Below are 12,876 nucleotides of genomic sequence, written 5' to 3' on the forward strand. Positions count from 1 at the left end.
TCCACCGAGGAGGAGCGCGGTGGTACCGGGGCGACCCGCGGGGCTGCGTGGACTTTGCGCCCGCTGGGGCGTCCGCTGCGTTCCGGCGCAGGAGGCTCCGTACGGGGAACGCGCCCGCGGGGGAATGGAGTACCCACCCACCGGAGTGCGGCTGCGGGGCCGCGGAGAAAGGGACGGGGCCGCGAAGCGCTCCGTCGGCCACGACTGCTACCAATAAACTATCGTCCTCGCTTTTTCTTTCCTTTTCTTCCCCTTCCCTCCCTGTTACTTTTGCTTTCGTGCTCTCAGACAAGCTCAATAAACGCTGGAAGTTGTGTGTGTGTTTGTGTAGAGGGGAGATGTCACTTTTAATTACTATTTTTCTGGCAATCAACGCCTTCGCTTTTTCTTTCCTTTTCTTCCCCTTCCCTCCCTGTTACTTTTGCTTTCGTGCTCTCAGACAAGCTCAATAAACTCTGGAAGTTGTGTGTGTGTTTGTGTAGAGGGGAGATGTCACTTTTAATTATTATTTTTCTGGCAATCAACGCCTCACACGAGACCCTCCGTCCTCTTGCGATGCCTTGCCGGAGCAGGACTGCCCGCCTCGGCGGTACTTCCTCGCCCCAGGGAGCGCGCAGCCCTCGGGGTACGGCGAGGCTCCCAGCGCGTCTCCGCAGGGGCCGATCGGCGCTGGCCGGGGGGCGCGGGGCATCTGCGTGAACCCGGCCGGCAACCGCGCCAAGTTCACTGTCTATCAAAATAACGAGATACGGTGGCCTGAGCACCGATAATTGCCACAGGAAAGCTTTATTATCTCCCCAGCTGTCTATTCTGCAGCCATCGGCTCGAAAGAATCAAATGGAAAAGAGTGAAAGGGATAATTAAAAACATCTTGGAAGGGGGTCAAGAAATTAACAGCCTAATACGAACAAACTTTGATTACAAGTAACAATTATTACACTTCATTTGGAAATGCTCGTGTTTATCTGCAAACATAATCAGTTTCAAGAATTTTTTTATTTTTTTTTTTTAGTAGATCCACGTTACGTTTCCAGCGGGTGGCTATGGGGCTCATTAGCGCCCAGGGTAATTTTTAAGTGCGCTGTTGGAGGAGCCCTGGCCCTCCCACACCCTGTGCTGGGCTCTGCAGGCCCAGCCCTGCCCGCAGCGGGAGCCTGCATCCCCCGCGGGTCTCAGCCATGCCAGCAGCTCCTGCTAATTAGTCATTGCCACTTGTAGCCACCACCCACTGATTTCACCTCTGATAGCCAAAAAGATTCACCTTTCAGGACAAGGTCAGGAGGGACAGGGGCTCTGGTTGACTACGGGGTCGACCTGCCAACAGCACTTAACTCAGTCCGGCAGCTCAGCCTCTTCCAGACTTAACCTGTTGCATTTGGGAGCCGCATTTCTGCCCCTGGCAGCGTTTGTGCTCCCTGCCCAGCCCTCTGTGCCCCAGAACCGACCTACACAGGGGGACTGGCCAGGGTAAGCTCATTGCCCTGTAGGAACAATTGCCTGTAGGGGCAATGCCAAGTAGCCTGGCATTGAAGCAGGATGATGACAGAGATTCAGAGGACAAGGGAGCTCCCCAGAGCCTTTCCAAAGGGACCCTGTTGTCATGCCACATTTCTGACCTTGCAGGTCAAGCTGCTTCTGGTTCTTCAAAGCACACCACAATGCACAGGAGGGAGAAAGCAGATGGTTTCCCCCACTGCTTCCACACAGGATGCATGCCAGTGGAGAAGAGAGGTAAAGCTAAAAGGAGCTTATAAACACATTGCAGTGGAGCAAGGACCTGGGCCCAGCTCTGTTCGCAAGGCACAAGCAACGGGGCCCACTTCATTTTACATGGGAGAGAAATACCTCATGTCTCAATGAGGCAGGTGATACTGAAAATCCCCCTGAAAAGGTGCCCTCAGCACCCACGTGTAGCCCTGGCACCACCCCCTGCATGGCCCCACAGAGCTGCTGTCCTGGCACTGTCCTGTCCCTGGCAGAGCTAGACTGTGGGAGGTGACAAGGTCAGTCTGGCCAGCCAGCACCCATGGGGCTTGTGTCACCTTGCAAATTCCCCCCCGTAATGTAAACAGCATCATCAGGAACAGAGGACTTTCTACCACAAATCAGACACATTCAGAAATGTCAGTTTTCCAAATGTTTATTCCCCAAAGTTACCTCCCCTGCTTCAGTCCAATCCCTCCCTCAGGCTGCAGCTGGAGAGTGCATCTCCAGAGGAGGGCTCCATGGCAGACCCCAAGCAGCAGCACAGTGCTCAGGCACAGCATACACAGCTACTACTACTAAATGAGTCATGTCCTATTTGTGCCAGCTCTAATGGAAGTGCAGGAATTAGATTAAATATTTACAATAAAAACCACTTTACACTCTATTATTCTAGCTACCGCTGATGCAGTGGATTGGGTGGCCCTGGCTTGTGTTTTCCTGCAAAGTCCTCTATCTTTCCTCTTTTTACATCTAAAAAACTGCAGTGTGCAGGATGTTTCTCCTGCTCTCCTGTAACACACCCACGGGACGTAAAAGCTCTAGGAGCTGGGAGTTTAGCTCCCCATTGCTGGTGGCTGGAAATGTGGGTGGAGCAGGGGCTGTTTGAGCCCCCATGAAAGGTGCTCTTTGCCAGCAGCTTCAGTGGTTTTTGCCCCAGGCTTGGGCTGAGGCTTACTCCAGTGCTCAAGGGCAGGACTCTGCAGGACTCTCCCTACGAGCTTGCACACCAAGAGGGGAAAAATAAAAAGACCTTTGGGGTTTTGCTCTGCTGTGACCCAGTGAGGCAGAGACCTACGCCTGGCAGTCGTGGAGGGGCACTGACACCAGGGCTGTAGGGGACAGCATACCCCTGGCTCAGGCCTTGCTGCTGCAGCTGGGCTGCAAGGAGTGGAAGTAGAGCTGCAGCCCATCATTGATGGGGTGCACGATGGGCACGGTCTGCATGGCGGGGTAGCCAGGGGGGGCCAGCTCCCAGCGGGCTGTGCTGACCAGCTCGATGGCCAGCAGCTTGAGGATGGCCTGTGCCAGCTCCTTGCCGATGCAGCTCCGTGCCCCACCACCAAAGGGGATGTAGTGGAAGCGTCCCACAGCCTCCGTCCGCGCGGCACTGAAGCGGTCTGGGTCGAAGTTGTCAGGGGGACTCTGGTAGATAGCGGCTGTCTCATGTGTGTCACGGATGCTGTACATGACGCTCCAGCCCTTGGGGATCTGGTAGCCCTGAGGGGGAAGAGAGAAGAGGGGAGAAGAGGAGAATTACATACCTGTGCAGCCAGCTGCGCTAGTGGAGGGTGAGCAGAGGATGCCTGGGGACAGCCCTGCCACGTTGCCCATCTGCTCTGCAGCTCCTTTTCTCCCACAACCAGCTGGGACCCATGGAAACTGCTGGATGCCACCTTCCCCTGGACTACACCGCTGTACAGCACTGCTGTGCTGGACACATGGTCTTTATAGGCAGTGGCAGGCAGCAGCTCCCGAGCAGTCCGCTGGCATTCAAGGCACTTACATCCAACTCAAAAGTCTGCAGCGCTGTCCTGTAGCCTCCGGAGACAGGGGGCAGCACCCGCAGCACCTCCTTAATCACACAGTCCAGGTAGCGCAGGCGGCTTAGCTTCTCCAGGCTGATGTCTGAGGGGCAGCGACAGCTCTGCCCTGACGGTACCTGGAGCTGGGGACCAGGGCAGTGACTGCTTTGGAGCAGGGTGGGCTCCAGCGGGGCACAGGACTCAGGGAAGCCTTCCTTCATTGGGTGCAAGGGCTGGCTCTGGTCCTTGCAAGCATCTTCGGCCATGGGGTTAAGTGGCTTTTCGCTGTCCTTGCTCTGCGAGGTCAGGGTGTCTGGGCAGGGTCCTGCAGCACAGCACTCACACTGCTGGTACAACTCGTGGGCCATCAGCTCCTGCCTTATTTTTTCAATCACTGAGGGATGCTTCAGTAGCAGGAGGATCAGAGACGTGCTAGCACTAGCCGTGGTGAAAAAAGCAGCAAATATGAGCTCAATCGCTGACTCCTGGGAGAGGAAGGAAGGTGACAAGTTTTAACACCATTTTAAACTGGTTGTGATGCAGATGATTTTTACCTTTTGCAGGTTTTTCCCCTGTGCAGAGGGCCCTCGCATCCCTGCCCCCCCTGCTCTCCACAGACCTGAACCCACTCTAGGTTGGCAGAGACCAAAACAAGACACCCTCATTCTTCCATTTCTGTACAGACTGGACATCCACTTGCCAAGTGACTGACACAGAAACACAAATGAGATTACCTCCAATCTAATTACCTCTTTGTTCTGGTTTGGTGGGTTTTTCAGTAGCAGGGGAAGGGCCACAGGAGTGGCACCAATAAGAAGCTGAGAAGCTCCCCTGCCCCAAAACCCAGCCAAAGAGCCATCAGAGACACAACAGATGCACCTCAGCAATTAACATGAAAGAATCAACATAACACCTGAGCAGAGAAGCACTTGGAGGAGACCTGTAGTGGAGGAGAGCAGTGCTGGTGGCTGGTCAGGAAAAAGGGGAAGAAGGTGCCCAAGCAAAAGTTTCCCTGCAACCCATGGCAAGATGGCAGCTGTGCCCCTGCACTCATAGAGGAACGTGGTGGAACATTCCCTGAAGGTGCCAGGAGGGGTGAACTTGGCCACTGGACTTGGATTTTGTGGCCAGAGGATTTGCTGCCAGTGGACTCTGATTGTGCAGCTCTGGAAGACCCCGGCGCCAGGAGGGTTTGTTCCTGAAGCAGCTCATGATTCTGTGGGAAGCCCAGGCTGGAGCAGCTCCAGACCTTGTGGGAAGGACTCATGAAGGAGAGGTTCGTGGAGGACTCTATCCCATGGGAGGGACCCCATGGGAAGCAGGGAAGGACTGTAAGGAGTCATTCCTGAGGAGGAAGGAGCGGCAAGAACCACCAGGCTGTGAACTGACTCTAAACCCCATCCCCTGTTCCCCTGTGCTGCTGGGAGGAAGGAGGGAGAGAAACCGGGAACAAAGTGATTTGGGCCTGGGAAGAAGGGAGGGGTGCGAGCCCTGTTCTTTGTGTTGCTTGTGTCCCGTGTGTATTTGATTAGTGTGAAATTAAATTATTATTTTTTCCCCAAGTTGAATCTGTTTTGCCTGGAACCTTAATTGGTGAAGAACCCTCCTTGTCCTTTGTCTCAGCCTATGAGCTTTGTCCTCCTCATCCCAGAGCATGTGTATGCGGGGGTGGAGGGAGCTGAGGGAGCAGCCATGGAGCAGGTTCTTTGTTGTTGTGTTGGGCCCAAACCACGACACTCTTCTAAGCTTTCCTCCCAAGATTTACGAATTTTTAAAAAGTATTTTAACATGCCTTTTAGTATACTGCGTGAAGTTAATTTCAAGCATTATGCTTCTTACCTTCATCTGCCAATTCCCGTTTGTGCACAGCATTTACCTTTCTGCCCAGCCAGGGCTTATGAGGCTGTGTGTTTTTGCATATATCCCAGATGCACTGGCAGATAAAATAGGTTGCATGTGATCCACCTCCAGTTATAATCGACCATTTGTTTGGGAGAGGACTCAAACCAACAGAGTCAAAAGCAGTAACACCTCTCTGCTATATAGCAAGTCAGCCAGGGAGCTGCTGTAGCCAGCAGGGAGCTCTCTCACAGGAATGTACACACTAAGCAAAGGAATTGCTTGCTTTTCAAGCTTTACAGCCTGAAGCACAGCAGTGGTCCTTATAGCTTCGTAGCAGATGTGTCCAGAACAAGCTGGGAGGTTAATCAGCTCAGATGGACCACAGCACAGTCAAATCCGTAACAGATGCCTTGTCCCAGCTCACAGATCCCCACGGAGCATCCAAGTCTTTCTAAGACTGTCTGCAAGGTCTATATGGCACAGCACATGCAGGGTTGTTACAGGTTGTTTGCAGTACCCTGTGATCAACTTTTGGAAATTGTTTTTCAAAAGTTACAGGTTGCCTGGGGCTGGGTCATGGCATGTCAGGGCTCTGACAGCAAACACAATGCTTAAACTTACAACACCATCTGAAGGTGCCGGTGGCTCCATAGCACTGGGTTAGGAGCACTGAGGCCAGAGGCCAGATCCAAAAGCCACAGGAGTAGCCCAAGAGAAGAGGAGCACAGGGAGCTGCCACCCTGGGAGGGGCTGGGATCTGGCTGGCAGTACTGAGCACTCATCACTCCAGCCCAGGGGCAAAGAAGAGCCCAGGGAAACAGAGCAGTTTCCTTTCACACAGCTTTGTGTCTGGATTTTAAATTGTTCTGAGACAACCAGTTGCTGGAATGGTGAAGCAAAAAATACCTGAAGCCTGAAGGTACCTGGAATCAAGTCTGGTAAGGTCAAGGGTAATGTAACTAGGGTTACTCTTTGCTACCATCCCCAGAGCCATATATTGGCTGGACTAGAGGCTTTTGTCAAAGTGCAGCTCTCAGGGGCATCTTTCATCTGAAATAAAACCTCTGAAATAACAGCTCCCTGTCGACCCCAATCACACCTCCTGCAGGCGTGTGCAGGAATTTTTACATTCACAAGGTAGCAGACCCAGATGAAAAGAAATCTCTCAGTTCCACCACTTGTAATTAAACATTTCAATAACATGCAAAGAATTTAGGGCAGGCTCTGCAATTTGAAATAACAGCCCTTATGACTCCCTGCATCAACCACTGACAGTGCTGCTACACAAGCTGTGACACCAAGCTGCTGACCTTCTCTCCCTGCATTTACAAAGCCAACATCACTGATGACTGGAAGGCAGCATCTTCCCACAGCTTCACCAGTATTATCCCTGTGCTACAGACCAACTCCCCATCCTGGGAGGCAGGACTGGCTATGTTGCAATTTCACCCATCCAGCCAATGACAGCACTATTACATTGGATGTTTTAATGTTTGGGTCTTTTTTTAATCCTTCCAATGTTTTAAATGTTTTTAAACACTTTTGGCAAAGCGATAGCTTTTTTTGTGACCTTACACTTCAAGGGTCCTGCTAAGTTCAAGCCAGCAGTGCAAATCATAGTGTATTTAGGAAGATTTCTGGGGAAAACAGTCCTTCAAAATAATTTGAACAAAAAGCAAATTAATAACTAATGCGTGCCAGTGTTTGGAGTGTCTCTCAAAACCAGATATATACACGACTCTGAAACAGGTTTGCACTTTTTATCCAATTACACCACTTTGTTGGATCAGAGCTGTACTACTGGTTTACTAAAGTGGAAAATATTCCTGTAATTGCAAGCATAGGCAGCTTGGTTTGCAAGTAATTTTGTTAAATCCAGACAAGATAGAAATTTTCTAACTGTAGAAGTACAGGACAGCATGTGAATATACTATAACTTAAATTAGCTGTCCAAGGCTACTGCCATGTTACTCCATGTTATGTTTAATATCCCCTTATTCCATTTGTGGTCAAAGCCAGGGACATGATGAGAGATCATGTAATTATTTGTGTGTAATATCCTCAGTTAATACTAACAAAGATTACTCAACCACATTTTCAATATGGCAATTATTTTTAGAAAATAATTATAGTATAAAAATTCCATTATATTACAACAAATAATATAAAAAATAACTAAAATAAAATTACTTTAAGAATATATGCTGGTTCTAATTGTATCAATTAGTCACAATAAATAATTTAATAAATAACTACAATAAAATTATTTTAAGAATATATGTTGGTTCTAATGATTCTATGATTCTAATTGCATCGAAGTCACTGTAAAGTCTTTCAAATATTTTAGATTTAGAGATTACACTTTTACAAAATATTTATAACCATTAGTCTTTACATGGTTTTCCTTAAATACCTAACTAAATGGAAAAATTATGTATGTTGAATGCTTTTAAACGATATTCAGTTGCTGTACCCATGCAAAAGTGCTTCAAAACTTGTTACATAAATGCAGTGTCATCTGTCATTCACTGACACCAAGTGACCTGGAGCTATGAATAATATTAATGTATTAATAGTATTAATGACAGGTTTTTTTCCCCAAGATCTTTGGCAAAATACTCTTCACATTCCGTTGGCAGTTTTGGCTCAGTAAGGACTGCTGTGTTCATCCCTAAGTCATAGTAATGCACAATAGCGATCCACGAGCTAGATGACAATTAATGATGAAGTGATAGGGATGACCCAGAATCCATTGCCCCATCCCTGGACCCATTTTGATTCATCATCTCTGAGATTTCTGGGTTCACAGCACTGAGGAATACAGGGACATGACCTACATACCACACTATGCCAGAAGCTGGGGGATGTTTGAGGAGCACACTCTAGCTCTAAATATTTCCAAGATAGTGTTTTGGAGGTTACCAAGTGCACACTGATGTACAGAGCCTTAGCACAGCCACATAACACTACCAGCACCCTAAGTCAGGCTAAAGCCTGGTGGCCATGAAAAGGAAAGGCAGAAGAGGCATTTATTCATTTTTTAAATACCAGCTCTCTTCTAATGCAGAGACACAATCCTACAAGAGCATAGGAGCATGCTGAGTCTAGGCTTTCTCATTTGTGCTGGAGATGGTGACCTCAGAGCTGGTAAGAGGAGGGCAGGATCTGGTGGTGGGACCCCACACAACTTCCTCCTGCCTCTCAGCCCAGGTCTCTCAAACAGCCACCAAGTCACAAGGGACACTGCAAAGTGGGTTGTCCTTACCTTTAATTCCTGCATGGTGAATTCTTTGCCATGCTCCTTGGCACTGTTAATTATGAAATCCAGAGCATCGCTGTGATCTTCTGGGTTGTTTCTCTGCAGTTTTTCCTGTATAGCCTTCTCCATAAACTCATGTAGCATGTTCCGTGCTTTGATTCCCTGCGGGAGGCAGACACAGTTCAGGAGAGCCTTAGGAAACCACCCCCATCTCCAGAGAGACCAGGGAATCCAAGTGTGGCAATCCTTAATCCCAGGATCTGTAACAGCAAGAACTGTTTAATTTGTTGCTCAGCCCCAAAGCCTTGCATGAGACAGCATTTTTGGGGTAACTACTGCAAATTCTGTTGCCTTGCTGTTGTGAATCAAATACAAGTTCTAAGCCCTCTGTGAGGAAAATACACCAGTAAACCCATGGTACCAAGTCCAGAGGCACCTGCACTGAACAAACCCACAGTTGTGTCAGGTCCAAAGGAAACTTGTCCAAAGGGACAGGAAGAAGTAATTTAATAAAACTGAGTCCAAGCAGGAACAGATGAGTGGCTTTACCAGGATATATAGTAAAGAACAACACATTTATCACACCCAGTGAATAATCTCCAGTTGTTAGACTCCTGTGCAGCAAAGCATTTAAGCAAGGTTTCAGCAAGTACAATTATCAGCAATCTCTTTGCAAACTGGGGTGGATGGAGTCACAGAGTATGTGTGGCTCTGTATCAAGATGCCTCCTGCAAAAGCCAGAAGGACCAGAAATTTTGTATGAAATATAGCCATGAGCAAATGTTGGAAAGAAGATACAAAGGCTGGGATTTGAGGTGGGGAAGAACTGGACAAAGAAAAACAGGGCAGGGAGGAAGAGCAAAGACAAGGGGACCTCAAATGCAAGTTGAAGATGTTGGTCTGGGGCCAGACAGGCCATGCCTGACCTGAGAGTGAGCAGGGAGGACAGGATGGGAACAAAAGCTCACAGTGGTGACAAGCTGTGAAGGGAAACTGGGCAGGGGAAGCAAGAGTTTGGAACTGATGGAGAAGAGCCAGCAACAAAGCTGGGGGAGAACTGGAACTGGCTGTATAAGGTGATGGGGTAGGGCAGAGCTCTCAGTGGAAATAAAAGATGTGGCAAGATCTGGCTAAAAGGGGCAGGAGACTTGAGCTGTGGTAAAGGCAGAGAATCCAAAGTCAGAAGAGGGAACACAGACTGAAATAGGAGTGGAGAGGTGGCACAGAAGGAGTGTGGGGAGACAGGCAAAGAGGGGCAAGGCAGCAGGGAAGAAACTGTGAGTTGAAAGAGGCAAAAGAGACTGTCCCTCTGCCATGTTCCTCTCCAGGACTCCTCGCTGTCTCTCTGCTGCTGGGGAACAAGGGACCAAAGACCATAAGAGGGTTTCAAGTCCTCAGCTTGCCCTGAGGTGCACAGGGAGTGCTAACCTGAGCTGCACTGTGCTCATTTGTCTTTGTGATCATGCTCACAAACACCTTCGCTGTGGGCTGACAGGAGCCCAGGAGGGATGAGATGGGTCAAGGACCAGACATGATGGACTAACCAGAGCCAATAATGGCAATGTATGGGGTGAGGGAGCAGAGAAGCCCTGCACTATACAATAAACTGGAGCCAGTACTCAGAGGTACTAGAAGCCAACAGGAGCAGGTGAGAAGTGCAGAGAGACAGAGACATGGCTGGGATGGGCAAGACCAAGCCCTCAGACCCAAAACAGGGTGTTGCAGATGTCATGGCCCATCAAAAGTGTCTCTGGGCCAGCCTGAGAACAAGGGCGCTGTGTTGCCGAGGCCTGGGCCTCCCCCAGGCAGAGGGATGGGGCAGGCGGCAGTACCTTGCGCAGCCCGCTGAAGGGTATGTTGAGGGGCAAGGAGAAGAGGTTCTCCACCAGCTGTTCAAAAGTTTTGGCCAGGTTCTTGAACTGCTTTTCCTCCAGGCGGAGTCCCAGCAGAATCCAAGCTGCAATGCGGAAAGTTAAGGTTTTAGCAGAGGAATAAACTGCGATGGAGCCCGGCTCCATGCACCAGCCCCGCAGCTCCCAGCTCACAACCTTCTGGATCCGCGGCAAATAGCTCTCCAGGGCAGCACGACTGAACACTCTGGCCAGGATCTAGGAGAAGAAGAAGGGGAATAGAGGCAGGTGGTTAAAGCGGTGGGTTCCATGTGTCACCGAAGCCCAAGCCTGGGCAGGAGGTGCCCTCCTGCTCTGCCAGGGCAGTTGTGCGGCTCACCTTGCGGCGCTGGCGGTGCAGGTCACCTACAGAGCTGAGCAAGGTGTGGGAGCCCAGGATGATCTGGGTGCTCTGTGGCCACTGCGTGCTGACCAGTGTGTGCTCGCCCAGCAGGATCTTGCGGATGTTCTCAGCACCTGTCACCCGCACCACCGGCCGGCCCAGTAGGTGGGTCTTGAAGACGTTGCCGAACTTCTCGCGCCGGGAGCTGTGAAAGTGGGAGCCCTGGGGACGAGATAGAGGTCAGCCCGGGGCTCCAGAAGGACCAGAAATTTTGTATGAAATATAGCCATGAGCAAATGTTGGAAAGAAGATACAAAGGCTGGGATTTGAGGTGGGGAAGAACTGGACAAAGAAAAACAGGGCAGGGAGGAAGAGCAAAGACAAGGGGACCTCAAATGCAAGTTGAAGATGTTGGTCTGGGGCCAGACAGGCCATGCCTGACCTGAGAGTGAGCAGGGAGGACAGGATGGGAACAAAAGCTCACAGTGGTGACAAGCTGTGAAGGGAAACTGGGCAGGGGAAGCAAGAGTTTGGAACTGATGGAGAAGAGCCAGCAACAAAGCTGGGGGAGAACTGGAACTGGCTGTATAAGGTGATGGGGTAGGGCAGAGCTCTCAGTGGAAATAAAAGATGTGGCAAGATCTGGCTAAAAGGGGCAGGAGACTTGAGCTGTGGTAAAGGCAGAGAATCCAAAGTCAGAAGAGGGAACACAGACTGAAATAGGAGTGGAGAGGTGGCACAGAAGGAGTGTGGGGAGACAGGCAAAGAGGGGCAAGGCAGCAGGGAAGAAACTGTGAGTTGAAAGAGGCAAAAGAGACTGTCCCTCTGCCATGTTCCTCTCCAGGACTCCTCGCTGTCTCTCTGCTGCTGGGGAACAAGGGACCAAAGACCATAAGAGGGTTTCAAGTCCTCAGCTTGCCCTGAGGTGCACAGGGAGTGCTAACCTGAGCTGCACTGTGCTCATCTGTCTTTGTGATCATGCTCACAAACACCTTCGCTGTGGGCTGACAGGAGCCCAGGAGGGATGAGATGGGTCAAGGACCAGACATGATGGACTAACCAGAGCCAATAATGGCAATGTATGGGGTGAGGGAGCAGAGAAGCCCTGCACTATACAATAAACTGGAGCCAGTACTCAGAGGTACTAGAAGCCAACAGGAGCAGGTGAGAAGTGCAGAGAGACAGAGACATGGCTGGGATGGGCAAGACCAAGCCCTCAGACCCAAAACAGGGTGTTGCAGATGTCATGGCCCATCAAAAGTGTCTCTGGGCCAGCCTGAGAACAAGGGCGCTGTGTTGCCGAGGCCTGGGCCTCCCCCAGGCAGAGGGATGGGGCAGGCGGCAGTACCTTGCGCAGCCCGCTGAAGGGTATGTTGAGGGGCAAGGAGAAGAGGTTCTCCACCAGCTGTTCAAAAGTTTTGGCCAGGTTCTTGAACTGCTTTTCCTCCAGGCGGAGTCCCAGCAGAATCCAAGCTGCAATGCGGAAAGTTAAGGTTTTAGCAGAGGAATAAACTGCGATGGAGCCCGGCTCCATGCACCAGCCCCGCAGCTCCCAGCTCACAACCTTCTGGATCCGCGGCAAATAGCTCTCCAGGGCAGCACGACTGAACACTCTGGCCAGGATCTAGGAGAAGAAGAAGGGGAATAGAGGCAGGTGGTTAAAGCGGTGGGTTCCATGTGTCACCGAAGCCCAAGCCTGGGCAGGAGGTGCCATCCGGCTCTGCCAGGGCAGTTGTGCGGCTCACCTTGCGGCGCTGGCGGTGCAGGTCACCTACAGAGCTGAGCAAGGTGTGGGAGCCCAGGATGATCTGGGTGCTCTGTGGCCACTGCGTGCTGACCAGTGTGTGCTCGCCCAGCAGGATCTTGCGGATGTTCTCAGCACCTGTCACCCGCACCACCGGCCGGCCCAGTAGGTGGGTCTTGAAGACGTTGCCGAACTTCTCGCGCCGGGAGCTGTGAAAGTGGGAGCCCTGGGGACGAGATAGAGGTCAGCCCGGGGCTGCTGCCAGCCTCTTCCCATCCAGTCCTCATCCC

The 12,876-nt window shown here is 50.9% G+C and overlaps 2 protein-coding genes across 2 annotated transcripts in view; both read right to left on the reverse strand.

The window, feature by feature from the left end:
• The window catches only part of LOC104390907 (cytochrome P450 26A1), a 4,549-nt gene extending 3,858 nt beyond the window's left edge, over positions 1-691 (reverse strand). Inside the window, exon 1 of the mRNA XM_010000117.1 lies at positions 533-691. Within this exon, the coding sequence (XP_009998419.1) occupies positions 533-691 (159 nt within the window). The remainder of the gene's footprint in view (positions 1-532) is intronic.
• A 2,150-nt stretch (positions 692-2,841) lies between these two features.
• LOC104390908 (cytochrome P450 26C1) overlaps positions 2,842-12,876 on the reverse strand; it is an 11,696-nt gene continuing 1,661 nt past the window's right edge. Inside the window, exons 2-8 of the mRNA XM_010000118.1 lie at positions 12,588-12,812; positions 12,191-12,466; positions 10,840-11,064; positions 10,443-10,718; positions 8,617-8,772; positions 3,491-3,994; positions 2,842-3,204 (exon numbers count right to left, since the gene is read on the reverse strand). Coding sequence (XP_009998420.1) covers positions 2,842-3,204; positions 3,491-3,994; positions 8,617-8,772; positions 10,443-10,718; positions 10,840-11,064; positions 12,191-12,466; positions 12,588-12,812 — 2,025 coding nt within the window. The remainder of the gene's footprint in view (positions 3,205-3,490; positions 3,995-8,616; positions 8,773-10,442; positions 10,719-10,839; positions 11,065-12,190; positions 12,467-12,587; positions 12,813-12,876) is intronic.

The sequence above is a fragment of the Chaetura pelagica genome, unplaced genomic scaffold, assembly GCF_000747805.2.
Source record: "Chaetura pelagica isolate M959 unplaced genomic scaffold, ChaPel_1.0 scaffold436, whole genome shotgun sequence".
In the NCBI taxonomy this organism is placed as follows: domain Eukaryota; kingdom Metazoa; phylum Chordata; class Aves; order Apodiformes; family Apodidae; genus Chaetura; species Chaetura pelagica.